Source organism: Beta vulgaris, chromosome 6 (genome assembly GCF_026745355.1).
Source record: "Beta vulgaris subsp. vulgaris cultivar EL10 chromosome 6, EL10.2, whole genome shotgun sequence".
Classification (NCBI taxonomy): domain Eukaryota; kingdom Viridiplantae; phylum Streptophyta; class Magnoliopsida; order Caryophyllales; family Amaranthaceae; genus Beta; species Beta vulgaris.
The window spans coordinates 19,773,180-19,790,243 of NC_079207.1; the positions used below are offsets into that span (position 1 = coordinate 19,773,180).

Genomic DNA, 17,064 nt, shown 5'->3' on the forward strand with positions numbered 1-17,064 from the left:
TCTTGGTGTATGAATTTACTTCTTATAACGTTAAAATTTCACAAAATATTGAACCTTTTTTTTATAATTTTTGAATATTAAAAATATTATCAAGTAGAATCTAATAGGTTCTTTTCCATATAAACTACAACAGAAATGATTTTCAAGGTGCCAATAGATACTAGCTCGCTTAGAATTCTAGGTGGCATGAGTTTCAAGCTCCCTGAGAGCAACTTCAATTGTTAGCTAATTCCATGTAAGCCAACTTCTCCTTTGTGGTTTAGCTAAACTATTAGTTATTCGAGTAGGTCCCATAATCACCTTTTTCTTTATATATATATATGAACTTTTACTTATTGAAAAGCTATTTGTTGTGTGGGACTTAATGTATTGGCTACATCTTGTGCTCCAAAAGTTTAACAACTAGCTAAGTATTTTCTAAAATTACTATCAAGTCCTTTTTTTACACCATTAACGTTGCTCTTAGCTTATGTCGCTTGTAGCATGCTTTTCTGTTAGATGAGGATTCTTCCTAGAATATGTGTCAACTCTAAGAGATGTTATAGAATGTTTTGGTCAATGATCATGCTTCGAGATATAATTACTTAATTACTAAGAAAAGACCAAAAACAGAAAATTATAACGGAATGACATATAATCCCTCATGTGTTTCTTTCTAATAGTTATTCTTTGTTTCTTTCTAATAGTTATACTTTGTTTCTTTCTAAACTCTAATTTTATATTGTACCAAGTTTGTTAGTTTTTTTTAGTTATGTAAGATGAAAGTTGCTATTAGAAACCCGTTCGACATGCATTTTATAGGATTTGTATCTTTGCAATTTTAAATCTAGTAGATTCAGCCGGATCTACATCCATGGTATAGCAGGTCTGATTTGAATGTGGATCTCAATTTCGAGATACGAATCCAACCTATGAATTTATTATATATTGTGAAGTATATTATCACAAGTATAATTAAGGGATAATATATTGTTATGACAAGTAAAGAATTCTCGTTAATGTTTCTTTATTGTAAAGTGAACTAAGTGAGATAATTCTATATATAATCTTTTATGTATTTTTTTTTTCAAGTAAAAAAAGAATTCATGTGGATCCAGATCCAAATCTGTGGATCAGAAAATCGAATGGATCTAGATTTGAATTTGACTTTTCTGCATCCATATCCATGTATAAAAATATAAGGATTTGGATCTGGATCCACTAGCAGGAGCCAGTCCAATTCAAACTCGTTGTCATCCTTAGTCGGAACTTGTTGCAGGTCAACTCGACGTGTGTTTACAAGCTAGACACTTTGGGGAGTAATAGAAGGAAGAATGAGGATATCTCTACTTCCGAAGTGTCCCTAGTGGGGACTAAATGAATTTATTTGTTGGTAATAAAATTTAGTAAAAGCTAATATTTAAAACAGACGCAATGAAATTGAAGAGGCTCTAACAAGATGATGTATGATATGTTTTTATTACTGAAACTTCGACAACAGATAACAAAATGTGACCATTAAACAGAAACTCAGGCAATAGCAGTCTCGAACATATGGTGAAGTATAGAGAAGAAGAAACAATATACATACCGCCATTGTAATGGAAACGTAAGCTGCTCCATCAACCATGCAGATGGAGTATTCTCCAAAAGGGCTCTTAGGCTCATTGCATATCGCTGGGATGAGTATGTGAGGCAAGTTCCTTAAGTTTCCTGTTCATTTGCATTTGGGAATAACTTCACCGAGGTTAATCACGGGGAAAAACATGTAATTCAACTAAAAAACATGGGGCATCTTATACTTATACTTCCTCCTCCCTTCTAAGTAATACTATAACATGGTGTGACAGACTGACAGTGATTAGGAGTCACCTCAAAAACAAAAAAAAAAAAACAAAAAACAAAAAACGATTGGAAGTATGGTGTTGTAACATAAACAAAGTGAACTTGCATTACACCGGCTTAAAGATAAAAGGAGTAGTGTGTATCGTGTAATAAACCTGCTGTACAACAACCAATTACAACGCCTTGCAGATGAGGTGGTGGTTTAGTGATCTTGATTAGTACCCATCCAAATGCTGATCCGATAACAAACGCAATTAAAATATTTACGGGCATGAACCACCTACAGAGAGTCATAACTCTAAGTAATCTTAATAATTATGAATCCTAGTAGGAATTAAGCATCACAAATCACAATTAACTTATTACAATCAATACAAATATGAATACATGTGATGATCAAAATACATAATTTATTAGATATGATACTCGAAAAATAAACATTTAGTATAACTATGTCTTTTGGAGTCTATTTAAGGAACCCTTATTGGAACATGACCTATTTATCTAAAAAAACTATCTAATAGTTCCTACTCTCACTTTTACTTAATTTGAGATTTTACACTATTAACTTACATTTGACCACCTTTGGTGATGTATATGTAAGGCAAAATAAAGTTACGTGGCATCTTTATAAATTAGAATTTTTTCCTTGAATAATGCTAAAAAGGGGATTAATTCCCAAAATGTGCCACAAAATTTTTTATTTCCCTGCGTACCGTCCACGTAGGACGGCACGCGAAAAAAAGTTTTTTTTTTGTTTTAACGGAGGTAAACCGCTACTCGGAGTAGCGGTTTTGTTTGAAGTAAACCGCTACTCCGAGTAGCGGTTCATTCACCTAAACCGCTACTCAGAGTAGCGGTTTTAATGAGTGAACCGCTACTCTGAGTAGCGGTTTACTCCCTCGGGTAAACCGCTACTCCAGGTAGGTGCGTTCATTCATTAAAACCGCTACTCAGAGTAGCGGTTTTGTACCCACTACAAAACTCACTCAATTGTTTCCCACATAACTGGCCAACTGCCAGAACGCCAAAAAAATTCCACCAATCCCAAACAACATCCAACCTGCAATTCCAGCTTCCAAACAATTATCCAACCTCCAATTTCAACATTATCCAACCTGCAATTCCAGCAATTCCAAACAATTATCCAACCTCCAATTTCAACATTATCCAACCTGCAAATTCCAGCACCAAATTCCATTCAACAACACCAAATATAAGCCACACATTGATCACTCATCACCAACTCATACACATTCAAATGTATGTAAAAAAATTTGTTACAAGTTAGAGTGAGAAAAATAATGTTAACTAACTACATAAACACTAAATGAAACTTCTAAAACCCTCTCTTCTTCTTTTGTGAAGGTGTAGATGAGCTAGGTGTGGTTTCATTGAGTCTCTGCAATGGCATCAAGAGAAGGGGAGTAGTGTCAGAACGTCGTCGATAGGCCCTCTGAGTGACTGGAGGTGAAAGCAAAGCTGATGTGGTAGATATATGGGCAGCAGACGTAGAAGATGTAGAAGTCGATGTATATCCAGCAGAAGTAGGCACGCCCGTACGATGTGGCCATGTCCAGCTCGGCCAACAGCATCAACACACATCCCCTCATAGTCTGCAATGTCTGCGCATACAAGTCACGCACCATATCTGGAGGCAATGACTCAGAAGCCTCTAGCACAGTACCGCACCTATGAGCAATATCAGATAAAGTATGTGCCTGAATAGAAAGAAAAAATACATATTATATAGTTGTATAAATAAATAAAAGTGCAACTAAAAATCAGTTAACTTACCAGTACTATATCTGCAGACGCAGGCTGATAATGTGTAGAAGGTGGTCGCCTCGATGGATTCGTCAGGCGTAACCTCGTGATGCGACGAAACCATATCATATACTCGTCAAAGGCAGGAGTACGACCACTAAAAGGAGTGCCCTGAACTATGTGTCCCTCGCGCTCATCCCAATGTGCAATGTAAGGTCGATGTCTGAGCGGATAGTTCTTGTTCTTCGACCTCCGATCTATGGCATGAAGGGTTGTGCTCGTATCAGAAGGTGCGGGAATCGTCTGCTCGAATCCAAACTGGCGCATAACTCGACCAGGGAAATGGAACTCTACAATGTCGAAACAGATAAGTGGGGCCATGTGCGCCATACATGTCGATCAGCTCGACATATAGCAGGTAAAACGCCAGCTCGCATCAGTATATGGCTGCCAAGTCATCTACAAAAAATAGAATCTTACAAATATTAGGCAAAAGAAGAGTCTACCAATGTATATAAGTTAGGCAAGTACGAGCCTATGTACCTGCTCGTCGTCTGATGGTCAAGTGCATCCCTGTAGTAAGGAAGCCCACCTGCTGTGTGGGACCTATGATGTGTACTCGAAGCCAACTGAAAAGAAATATACGTATTATCCATGAGAAAAATGAAACTAAAGAATGTCAACAAATGTGAGACATTGAATATTACCTGACAGCTAAGGGGTCAATCCCCGGAACATGCTGGGAGCCTAAAATAGGAACGGCCTCGTCAAACTGTGGAGGTGGGTCCCGCACCCTCGAAATCCGAGGTCTGCCAATGTGTATGTGCTCCCATGCCCAAATCTGTAACAACAACACAGGGCCACCTAACTCCCTCGCACCCCTATGTGATGCCGACATAGCTGCCGATACAGGTATGCAAGGGTCGCACTACCCCAACTATATGTCCCTGCTACGTCGAGATCAGCTAAAAGCGGGAGATAAAGAACCTGGACTGCATCTCCACTCTTGTCGGCAAAAAGAATGGACCCCATCAATGCAAGAATGTAAGCCCGGGCAAATCGCTGTACAGTCACCTCATCAGCATCATTCGGCAACAAGAAAAAATGTTGCCGAAGCCATGTCAATCTCAAAGACGAACCCTGGAGAACTTTGGGCTCGTTCTCCGGTGTGTTGGGCCAAATCCCTAACAACTCGAAAACTAATGCAGCCCAGTTACCCTCGCCTCGACCAGTAACAGGTGCCCCGTGCACTCTAAGTCCAAGGATAACAGCGACATCCTCCAAAGTAATCGTCGCCTCCCCAACAGTCAAATGAAATGTATGGGTCTCCTGCCTCCATCGCTCCACTAATGCCGTCAGAAGTGGTCTATCAATCTCCAAACCTCCCCCTACCAAACGATGTATGCCGAGAAAACCAGCCCGCTCGACATACCGAAGAACCCTCTCGTGAATCTCCCAGTCAATAGAGACTGTGATGATGCAACCGACACGATAGTACCGTGTCCGCTACTCCCCTCCAGACATCCTCACTCCGATGCTGGTCCTGGAGGGTGAGAACGCTGCGATCAGTGGGGCCGGGAAAGATGGACTGCGCCATCAGACCTAATAAGAAAAAAAAATATATACCAGTTAGTAACAAAATGAGGACTATTGAAATAATATAAATTTTTAAATTTAACAAAATATGAAAACATTTACCCAGATGTTCCTTCACCGTTCTTATTAGGACATCTTTGCTTATTGTGTCCTGAAACCTTACAAATGCTACATCTATATTTGCCAGACCTATCAGCTGCATCCATTTCATTTTGTATTCGAGTGGACCGTGGACGTCCAGCTCCACGTTTTAGCCTCTCATCAGCTATAATTCTCGGACCATCATATGGAGAACAATTATGCATATCAGGCACAGGCTTGAAAAAGGACATATAAGTAGATCGATACGAGCTAGTCAGAAATGAAGCGTCCACAAAACCACTATATGACAAGCTCCGGTGACGACATACCGCAAGGACATGAGAACACGGCAACTTATATATTATGACTTTCTCACATGTACATGTCTTCTGCATTAAGTTAACCGTGTGTTTCTTTCCACCTTTCCCGCAATACGGTCTCCACGACCAGTAGTGACCTCAAATAGCCCTCGCACATAATCAAACACAATCACCTCATGAGCACCTGCCTTCTCCATGTTCTTTTCAATGATGTTAGTCGCCTTCGGGCTATAATCATGGCCTTCCTCAAGTCTTTTTCTACCTAATTCTCTCCTTGTAGCAAAATAAGAATTGACACGATAAAATGTCATTCTTACCAAAGCAGTGATCGGTAGACATCTTGCTCCTTTTAGGACACCATTAAACACTTCAGACATGTTGGTGGTTTGCACACCATATCTACACCCACCATCATGATGTAGAGACCATAGATGAAGGGGAATGTCCAACAGATATCTAGCTGCCTCGACATTAATGGAGCCAATTCGATCCATATAGTACAAAAACTTCCTTTTCTGCCTAGCATATGCAGCTTTTCCGAATAGGTTCTTGATGGCAGCATTCCTATACTTCGAATTCAAGTTCGAAGCAAGATGACGCACACAAAAGCGGTGATGTCACACATTTTGGGAATTAATCCCCTTTTTAGCATTATTCAAGGAAAAAATTCTTATAAATTAGGCTTAACATTTATTTTCACATTTTTTTTTTAATTTTATCTATCTATAAATAGATATAAGAAGGGTTAAACTTATGCATTGGTTAATGTGAAAATCAACATGTTGCAACTAAAACTAACCGCGGTAGTTGTTGCTTTTTTTTTTTTTTTTACATATTATCAATTTTTTTAGTGGCAGTACCAAATGGTGAAAAGCATTAATGAATTCCGTTGGTGGACTCCAACAAAGAATTATTCCTAATTTCCAAATGTTGATTACCTTGATCTGCAATATTCCGAGGACCCGAGTTCCAAATTGTTTTCGCAAAATTAATAAATAGGTATTCCCAATTCATATAATTACCCCCAATTCCCCAATCTTAAAAATCATAATTTCCAAAACGCTGGAAACAATATCATCGCGAACCCCAATTTTGTTTTTTGAAGTGATGCAACTAGTGGTTGCTAAATATACAATTTTGAACACTATTGGTATTCGATGTAATGCTACGAATTAACGAGATGGATGATATGAAAGCATCTATACAAATATATTACAAGGCTATCATGTCAATTAACAAAAGTAAAATTAGTTTGCAACAAGATTTGAACTCCTGCCCTCTTGATATTATACATGACACAATTACCATCTCAACCAACTTTTAATCATATTTTTCACATTATTATATTTGTACCTTATAAATGTTGACCTTTCCTTAATATATTTTAATGGAATGGAAAAAAAATGCATATCAAGTTCGGAAAAAATACCAATCCGGAGCAACGCTCGGGCCCAAATACTAGTAAAATATGAAATTGTGTGGAAAAGGAAAGTATGTGAGCCTATTGAGATAATTTATTAATGATTTGCGTTATTTGGTAGTGTCACTTAAAGAAAGTTGGATAATAGTTAGTTGTTGTTTTGTTAGAAAAAAAAACTCTTATGAGGTAGTTGTTATAAAAAATAGTAAAAACAAATAGACACTATTTTCCTAATTTTACAGCTTGTGAAGATTATATCCTGATTTCTCAAAAAGAGCTAATAGATGCTAGAATGCTCAAATTGTTGGCTCTAAAATGTTTTTATTCAGTAGGAAGATGAAGTTGATAAAGAAGGAGCTTCAGGAGTTGAATAAAATAGGTTTTAGTGATAATCAGGCTGCTGAATTGAAGGCTCATCAGAATATGATTTGTGCTCAAGAATTGATGCATGAAAATCCTGGGAATCGTTTATTAGGTGATGTTGAGCTTGAGGTTGTCAAGGAGTATAATTTTATAAATCAAGCTCATTTGGAGTTCTTGCAACATGTTGGATAAATCCAAGTGAACGCGAATTCGGACCTAGTTCGTTTTGCCCGACCGGGCGAGGGTTCGCCGACCCAGCCGAGCAAGACGAGTCTTCAGCCAGGTTTGCTCGCCCAACCGGGAGAGACGATATTTCTTTCTTTGGCAATTTATTTCCTTGCGAGCCCGACTGGGCGGTCTCCGCCTGACCCTCCCGGGCGAATTCTTTTTTTTGTGGGTTTTGGTTTTCGCGATTTCTGGGGACTCCTTTTTATGTTTTTTTATAGATACCTCACCCCAAAACCGAGTTATTCATTATTCTAACCCTAAAACACAAGCCTACCCTATTTCATCTGAGATTTGAGCAGTTCTTGAGAAATGTCAATCTTTGATCTGGGTGCACGGAGTCAGAGATAGTTGTGTGAACCTTGAGGAACGAACATCATCGTGAATCCGCACCTGTGGTGGCGAAATTGGTTTCTAAGGCAGTCTTCATCATACCATGGAGCAACTCGTTCTTATTATTCTGGATTAAGTTATTTGATTTCTGTAGATTTACATCTTAGACAACAGGTTTCTAAGCTAAATTGGGTGAAAAATGGTGATGAAAACACTACTCTATTTCATAAGAGCATCAAGACTAGGAAAGTGTAGAATAATGTGTATACCATTAAAGACATTGATAATGTTTGGAGAGATTCTCCTATAGAGGTGAATGTTTTTTTCTTATCTTATTATCAACACTAGCTAGGTAGTAGTTAAGGTGCTACAAGGTATGTTGTTGCATAGATATTTTACAGTGGTCCTCTCCTCACTAAAGAACATAGGCATATGCTCACTACTCCCCTACACTGCAAAAGAGGTGAAGAAAGCTTTATTTTGCATTCCTGAGAATAAAGCTTCGGGTCTAGATGGATTTGGAAGGCACTTTTCTAGAGATGCTTGGGAATTTATAGGAAGAGATATTACAGATGCTAGTTTAGATGTTCTTAGAGGAAGGAAGCTTCTCAAGGAGCTAAATGCAACTGTGACTGCTTTGGTTCCTAAAATTAAGTGCCTTAGTAATGTTAGTGACACTAGGCCTTGCTACAAAACAATTTATAAATGTATCACTAAAGTCATATGTGGTAGTTTGAGAAATATTTTGCCAGATATCATAGTTGAGAATCAAGGTAGGTTTGTTCATGGTAGATACATTGTTCACAACATCATGGCTGTTCAAGATATTGCAAAGGAAAATGGTAGGAAGCCTGCTAGTCCAAGCTTTATGATTAATTTCGACTTAGAAAAGGCTTATAATATTTTGAATTAACTACTACATAATACGTGTAATCTGAACACTTTTTAGCCCATTTCTCAACGCCAAAAATCGTCAAGAAAATTGTTCTCGACGCCTCTAAAAAGCAACACCACTTATATTAGCGATGAGACAAGAATTAGTAATCTCGATAGTAAACGGGTTGTAAAATTGATCTCACTAATAGAGAAACAAAATAAATCACTGTTTCACTTTCATTCCTTCAGTCCTTCCCTTTGTTTACTACTAAGAATTTGAAATTAGGACTAAACAAATAAATAAATAGCAATTAACACCATAATTGAATTGTGAATTGATACCAAAATCATTGCTTTCAACATCAAAGCAATTACAAGAGAGAAAGAGTAATTGAATTTCAAAAAGTGTTTAGATGTGCCCCCTCTCTTTTTTTCTCTTTAAAACCCTAACCTTCCCTACTCCTTCTTCATCAGTATGGATGAATTCATCCATCGTAAGCCCCCTTTTCCCTTCTATTTTTAGTTTTTAGTTTATTTTCTTGTTTTGTTGAATAAATTAGTATCTCTTTAAGAGATTTCTTCAAACCCTGTTGTGGGGTTTTTAGTCTCTGTCTCCCTTATGGGAGTTGTGAGTGTGGTGGTTTTGTTTTTAGGTATGAGAAACTGTTCTTATTGGTAGATGTTCAAGACTCAACATGAAGGTATTGGAATCTCGGATGCGGTTAACATGGCTTGATCAAGAATGCTCTTCCCAAACTATGTCCGAATGATAGACTTGCTCATCAATAGTTGTTTGATTCAGCAAATACAAGGGGGTTGCGCTGTATTGTTTGATGTGGTTCATTATAGTTTCTTCGAAGACGAATTTGATTTAACCTTGTTTAATTGTATCTTGTTTTTCTTTAATATCTATTGTAGATGCCGTTTGACCTTCAATTACTGAAATTTCTCTTTAAAAAAATTACAAGAGAGAAAAATACCGAGTCAATACTAAAAGTTTAAATTTTATCAAAAAGAAACAAAAGACTACTTGCGATCGCCACGTTCCTACCATAATCGCACGACAATCAAGAAAAAATGAGAATTGCAAGGTATGAAAACCCAATAAAGAAGAGGACATAGCTCAGAAAACCCAATAAAGAAGAGGACATAGCTCAGAAAAACTAACATACATGGACCAGAAACCCTAGGATCTAAAGAACTCTAGAACAACACATATAAAATTATAATTACCATGAACTTACCCCGTGAGAATGTTCAGGCCCGGCCCTGAGCCTTGTTTGAAGGGGCAATGGCCCATGGCCCATGCCTTCAAGGGGCCCATCGAAAAAAAACAAAAAAATTCCCTAGCAATAATATAGGTAAATGGCGTGAACTAACTAGGCAAGAATGAGAAGTGTTCTGCTGTCAAACATTTAAAGTCAAACCCAATTCTCAATTTCCCAAATGCTTCATATGTTCATCTTCTTCACTCTTCATTATTTTCTCTCTCCTTCCAAGACTCAAATTTAATCCTCTTTTAATTTCCATAATTTTTTCTAATCACCATTAAAATCATGAAAATTTTCATAATTCCCAAAATATTGTTGTTAACCTCCTCTTTATTATAGCAACGAATTTTTTTTTCTACAATTTAAATAGGGGAAACTTGCATTTGTATAATGTTTACTCATAAATTTTACTCTCAATCAATTTATTAAGAAATTTCGAAATTAAGAATTTTTTTGGGGAATTTTGGTTGACTGTCGATGGAAGATTGCCGAATTCTGTCGAGTCGCATTCTGGTATCTCTGCCTCACGACGGTGGTCCGCTCCCATTCCAGCCTTCCAACGACGGTTGTGGTTTGCTAATTTTCTTAAACATTGATCAAGGTGTTATCAGTACATTCTCTAATTTTCTTGTAATATGATGTGAGTGTTTGATTTATTTTCTTACGCGCAAATATGCTGCCTAAAAAATATTTATCTGGAAGTGAAAAAAAGAAAAAGAGAAAACTTACTGCAAAGTTACTAAAATCATAGCAAGGCGCTATTGACAAATTTGTTGTTAGAAATCTAGTTCATGAGAATTAGACCACCCAAATGAAAATTTGAATGAAGAAGTCAATGAAAATAATGGCCCAAATGAGCCTAATGATGTTCAAAATGAACCTAATTTGCTAAGTGATGTGTCAAATATATCTAATTTTTTTTTGGTAAATTTATTTGTAAAATTACATTGGCTTAAACGAGTTTATTATAATATAACTACTGTCATATGTTTTTAATTTGTTCTATTATAAATTGCATTTTTTAAGGGGCCCCAATATCTTATTTTGCCTAGGGCCCAAAAAAGTTCAGGACCGGGCCTGAGAATGTTGGTGACAAAAATAGTTGGAAGTATGTAATACGATTATAGTGAATGGCAATGCAAAAAAGTAAGAAACGTCAACGAATGAACAACCACCATCCCGATTGCTCTAGAAATTGTTCATAATTCAGCAAAACTGGAATCACTAGTGTAACCCTAGAAATTCTAGCACATGCGTCCATCTCGAAATTTAATCGAATAGTGAATTATTGAAGTGATGAATTCAATAGGGTTTATGACGTGGTGTGCTAGGGAGTTATAGTGATGTGGTTGAATATTGGAGTAAATTGACACGTCTGTTTCTCTCTCTTTCGAAATTGCAAATACTCAAAGTAATACACGTGCAAGGCACGTGAACGCGCAACGCCTAGAGTTATTCATAAAGCTCTTGGGCTAAAAAATCGTCGACAAAATACGGGAATCAATATTTCCACCAGCACTTATATGAAGTCGTCGAGCTCCAAGCGTCCAAAAAGAATGACTTTTATAGTAGTTATTGCAATTTTTTAAAGGAAATGTTAGTTGATTTGGGGTTTCTAGAATAGTTCATTGACCTTACAATGGAGTGCATAACTATTCTAAAGTTTTCTTTAATGGTAAATGGTAGTATGCGTGGGGGGTTACGGTAGGGATACCTTATGTCTCCCATGCTCTTTTTAGTCCGCATGGAATATCTTTCTAGAGTGTTGAAGAATGTGAGTAATCTGCCTCAATTTCATTTTCACCTTAGATATAAAGTTATTATTAAGCTTTCACATTTTTGCTTTGCTGATGACTTAATCTTATGTTGCAAAGGTGATTTCCCTTCTGTCTAACTGGTTCTTTTAAGATTTTTTTATCATTCTTCAAGATTAAAAGCTAATTTTTTAAGTCTTCATTGTACAGTTGTAGGATGTCTGATCAAGATATGCATAGAGTGGTGCATTTCTCAGGTTTTGCTAAAAGTTTTACCTTTTAGGTACTTAGGAGTACCTATTTGCTCAAAGAGAATTTATGTGGCTCAGTGTGATTGTTTAGTGGAAAAGATGTCTGCAAGTATAAGAATGTGGAGCTCTAAGCACCTTTTCTTATGCAGCTAGAGCTTTGTAGTCAATACAGTGCTCATGACTTTGCATATGTGTTGGGCCCAAATTCATGTTCTTTAAAAGTGTGTGCTTCATGATATTAAGGGGATATGCATAGCATGCATTTTTGTGGAATGGTGACTATTATTGTTCTAATCCTGGTAATGTTTCTTAGGATAGATTTTGTTTGTGATAGGTCAGCAAGTGGATTGGGTTTCAGGAATATCAGAAAGTATAATATAGTCGGCATGGGTAAATATGTTTTGGATATTGCTACAAAGCAGGACAATGAGCATCTACAATGGTCTAGTTTTAATCGGTCTAGCAAATAGTAAAACTAGTTTTAATTGGTTTAACCATTGGGAACTTGGTCCTTGGAGTTGGTTGGTCTAGAATTCCAGACCAATATCACCTCGAATGGCGTGCTTAGGGTGAGGGAGAAGATGACAAGTGGCAAAAAAGTTGGGCACAATATTTTTTTTAAAAAAAAAGCAAACGTTGAGTTGGATCAAAGGGTGAGGCGTGAAAAGCTGCCACGTGTGAGTTTAAGAGAGGGAGAGGCGTGAGATGCTGCCACGCGTAAAGTGAAACACTATTTAAGGCAACAACATCCTGTTTGCTGTCTGTGGGTCTGACGCGCGTCAGACCCCACTGAGCAGCGAATCAGGTGCTGCCACGCGTGTTATTCTTGCCAGATTTCCTTCCCTCCCTCTTGGTTGTAGTTCAAATGTAATTTTATTAACGTTACAAAATTTGTAACGTAAATTAAAAAACCAGGTTAAAATAAAATAAAATTACAATAACGGGTATAAAATATTTTTATCTATAAATTGACCCCAAATTACAATATATTTTACCACACCTCTTCCTAATCTATTTTTTTCTAATTACTCTCTTCTACCTACTAATATTACTTAAACTAAGTCAATATTATGGATTCAAATAATCCTAATTACTCCCAAAATAATCCAAACCACCCATAAAATCCCCAAAATAATTTTCATATAGATTCAAGTGTGCTACAAAATCTGGAATTTCAAAAAATGTTTATGTTTTTCCAAATCCAATCGAATTACCAACAAGCAACACAAAAATCTCCACAAAGTTCTAATCATCTATCCCAACAACAAGTTCAACCATCTTTTCCTATATCCCAACGTATTTCTCAACAACATGAACAACCTAACGAAAACGACGATGTAGTTGAAATCCAATCACAAGAAATTGAAAACACTCCTTTTTCAAAATAAGCTACAACATCAAAGTTTCAATGGAGTGCAAATGAAGATCATGCACTCATTTCGGCATATCTAGAGTGCGGAGGAGATGTGTTAAAGGGAACCGACCAAAATGGTGACGGTTTTTAGGGTTCAGTATTTGAGATGGTGGAAGAGTCACGACGACTCAATCCAACTTTACGCCCAAGGACATTCAAAGCTCTTACTAGTCGTTGGAAAAAAATCAACGGAGATGTGAATGCATGGGTCGGGATATATAGGCGAAAAGGAAGAAGGGGTCCGGCTGTAATGACGAAGACGTCCTGACTGAAGCCGTGAGATGTAGAAAAAAGTCCATGGGCCCTGATTTACATTGGAGCATGCATGGAATGTTCCGAAACACTACGACAAATGGACAGATGGCACCCAAATGAGTGGCAGAAGCTCCAAACGATATGGTTCAGATGAAGGTGTGAGCTCAAAACGTCCAGACGGCGTCAAGAAAATTAAGTGTAGGAGAAAAGCCCAAATATCCGGTTCTCCATCTCCATCCTCTTCAGAATTTACGAGGAGGATTAGTTTGGGAGAAGACTTACTTGAGTATCAAAAGGAGCATAATGCACTGAGAGAATCAACGAAAGAGGAAGATAGAAAGTTCAAAATTTGAAATATATTAATGGTTAAGTCTTCCCTTGATTCGGATGAGAGAGAGATGTATGAAAAACTTAAGCTACAATTTAAGGATAAATATGTTTAGTTAGTGTTCATGTTTTTAATTGGTTTCATTTTGCAATTTAGTTGTATCATACTTTAATTATCAATACGTATGTGTCGTAACTTTTGATTATGAATGTATCATTATCATTATCATTATAATTATTATTATTATCATATCATATCATCATCGTTTTCATTATTATTCTATTTATTATTATTGTTATTGTTACTATTATATTGAATTGTCTAATCACCTGATATTGAATAATGTCACAAATAGTATTGTTTTGAATTGTCTACTCATCTGACCTTGAATAGTATCACAAATAGTGCCGCAGTGAATTGTCTACTCTTACATTGCATTGAATTGTCTACTCCTACATTGTATTGAATTGTCTACTCTTACATTGCATTGAATTGTCTACTCCTACATTGCATTGAATTGTCTACTCCTACATTACATTGATATGTCTACTCTTACATTGCATTGTTTTTTGTAATCTGTAAATGAGTTATTGATATGTACATATGATGGATTTTTCCTTCTCAATCTCTTATTTTCTAGAAAAACACCACTCCAAAATGAACTATGAGTCAAGTTCTTCTAGTTCAGCATCTGAATTTTTTAATTACATGGTTCAAAATTACATAGAATGGAGTCAATCCGTTGATGCTGAGCAAAAAAATGAAGAAGAAATTGCACCCCATACTAGAAAATTTGTGCATAGGAAACGTGAGGAAGCTCATGAAAGATTGTTTCATGATTATTTTAACGACGAACCTCTATACCCCGAGAATATTTTTCGTCGAAGGTTTCGTATGCATAAACATGTTTTCCTTCGTATTGTCGAAGGTGTAACAATTCAAGATGATAAGTTCTTTAAGCAAAAACCATATGCTACTGGAAGGATGGGTGCATATGAAATACAAAAATGCACAGCGGCTATCAGGATGTTGGCATATGGTTCAGCCTATGATGCTGTTGATGAGTACCTGAAAATTGCTTCAAGTACCGCTAGAGAATGCCTTCTTCATTTTGTCGAAGGGGTTGTTGCTAGAGATGGACCTGAATACTTGAGGAAGGGAAATGCAAGTGACATTGAGCGTCTCCTACATGAAGGCGAGCGTCGTGGCTTCCCATGCATGATGGGAAGCATCGATTGCATGCACTGGAACTGGAAGAATTGTCCTCGGGGCTAGAAAGGAATGTATCAAGGAAGAAGCAAAATAGCAACCATAATCTTAGAAGCGGTTGCTTCAAGTGACTTATGGATATGGCATGCTTTTTTTGGCACTGCGGGTTCATGAAATAATATAAACGTATTATAAAGATCTCTCGTCTTTGATGATGTCCTACAAGGAAAAGCTCCAGAGGTCAGCTTCTCAGTGAACGGGACAACTTATAACATGGGGTTACTATCTTTCTGATGGCATCTACCCGAGATGGTCAACATTCATCCCCGCAATAAAGCTCCCCCAAGCCCCCAAACAAAGACTATTCACATAATATCAAGAAGCTATTAGAAAAGATGTAGAGCGTGCATTTGGAGTATTGCAAGCTAGATTTGCAATCATTTGCAAACCCGCTCTCGCGTGGGATAAAGACATATTGTGGAAAATAATCATGGCATGTATCATCATGCACAATATGATTGTTGATGATGAGCGTGATATTTATCAAAATTACCGAGATCCAAATGAATATGATCAACTTCAAACTCAAAATAACAAGGGGTCATCTAACCAAGCCGCATAAGACTCATTCAACGGAAGACTTGATGCGCGAAATTTAGCTGCATACATGGAGATCTAGAAGATCTGAGATGCGAGATGGGGAAACTCACATCTCACTAAAAAATAACTTGGTTGAACACATATGGCGTAAGTTTGGGCCTAATCGTCAAGTTGAATAACTAACTTTATTTAATTAATTATGGTTTAAGTAATTTCAAATTTCATGTATTTGTATGTTTTAAATTATCTATCTTTATGTATCAATCTATCATGTATTTGTGTTTTAAATTATCTATCTTTATGTATCAATTTCATATAGTTGTGTTTTTTAAATTACCTATATTATGTAAAGTGTTCGTTTTTTTTAATTTATAATGTCATGTTAACGTAATTTAATTTAAAGTAAGCTAATTAACACATATTTACTATAATCTCAAGTTAGCGCTAATTTCATTTAACGTAAGCTAATTGGGTAATTAGCTTGTAACATAATTTAATTTATCATAATTACTTTAACTTAAGCTAATTAGCTCGTAATTAATTTAACTTAATCTAATTAGCTTTTATTAATTTAAATCATCTATTTCATATAAAAAATAAACATTGTATATATGATGGGGTCTGGTAAAAGTAGGAGAGAGAGTATATGGTGGGGTATGGTAAAAGTAGGAGAGAGAAATAGAAAACCAAGTAAGACCAACCAAACCATTGTGACAAAAAAAAGATGAGTTGGTTAGTGGGATGTGAGGTGTAAGAAGGGGAGAAGGAGTGAGAATGACAAAAACATAAAAACTACTTAAGACCAACCCATCCATTGGTGATGCTTTTGGAGTTGGTTGGTCTTGATTTCCAGACTAGCAGTACATCAGATGGAGTGCACATCTCCAATGGTAGCACACCACTTGGCATTTTTGTCTACTACAATCTTCCCTTTAATTTGCAACGTTCTAATTTTTGTAATGTTAATAAAAAAATCAGCTTATTATTTTTTTTAAAAAAATTACAATAACGGGTATAAAGTATTTTTATTTATAAATTGAGTCTGAATTTCGTATATTTTACCAAACTTCTTCCCAGCCTATTTTTTTCTAATTACTTTCTCCTACCTATATGACTTATACTAAGCCAATATTATGGATTCAAATAATCCTAATTACTCCCAAACTAATCCAAACCA

General features: G+C 36.6%; 2 protein-coding genes across 2 annotated transcripts in view; both read right to left on the minus strand.

Annotated features, from left to right (window-relative positions):
- The window catches only part of LOC130591967 (protein PIN-LIKES 3-like), a 65,905-nt gene that overhangs the window by 36,990 nt on the left and 11,851 nt on the right, over window positions 1–17,064 (minus strand). Inside the window, exons 3-4 of the mRNA XM_057395989.1 lie at window positions 1,980–2,104; window positions 1,571–1,692 (exon numbers count right to left, since the gene is read on the minus strand). Of these exons, the coding sequence (XP_057251972.1) occupies window positions 1,571–1,692; window positions 1,980–2,104 (247 nt within the window). The remainder of the gene's footprint in view (window positions 1–1,570; window positions 1,693–1,979; window positions 2,105–17,064) is intronic.
- On the minus strand, window positions 5,060–5,688 carry LOC104890496 (uncharacterized). The gene is made up of 2 exons (XM_010676005.4): window positions 5,290–5,688; window positions 5,060–5,193 (listed from the first exon to the last, which is right to left on the minus strand). The coding sequence occupies exons 1-2, from the start codon at window positions 5,661–5,663 to the stop codon at window positions 5,157–5,159; spliced, it is 411 nt and encodes a 136-aa protein (XP_010674307.3). The 5' UTR covers window positions 5,664–5,688; the 3' UTR covers window positions 5,060–5,156.

Excerpts from the sequence above, each read along its gene's own strand:
- LOC104890496 (XM_010676005.4), bottom strand. The coding sequence starts at position 5,663 with ATGCAGAAGACATGTACATGTGAGAAAGTCATAATATATAAGTTGCCG. Across the intron at positions 5,194-5,289 it reads AACGGTGAAGGAACATCTGG|GTCTGATGGCGCAGTCCATC; the intron begins GTAAATGTTTTC and ends TTTTCTTATTAG.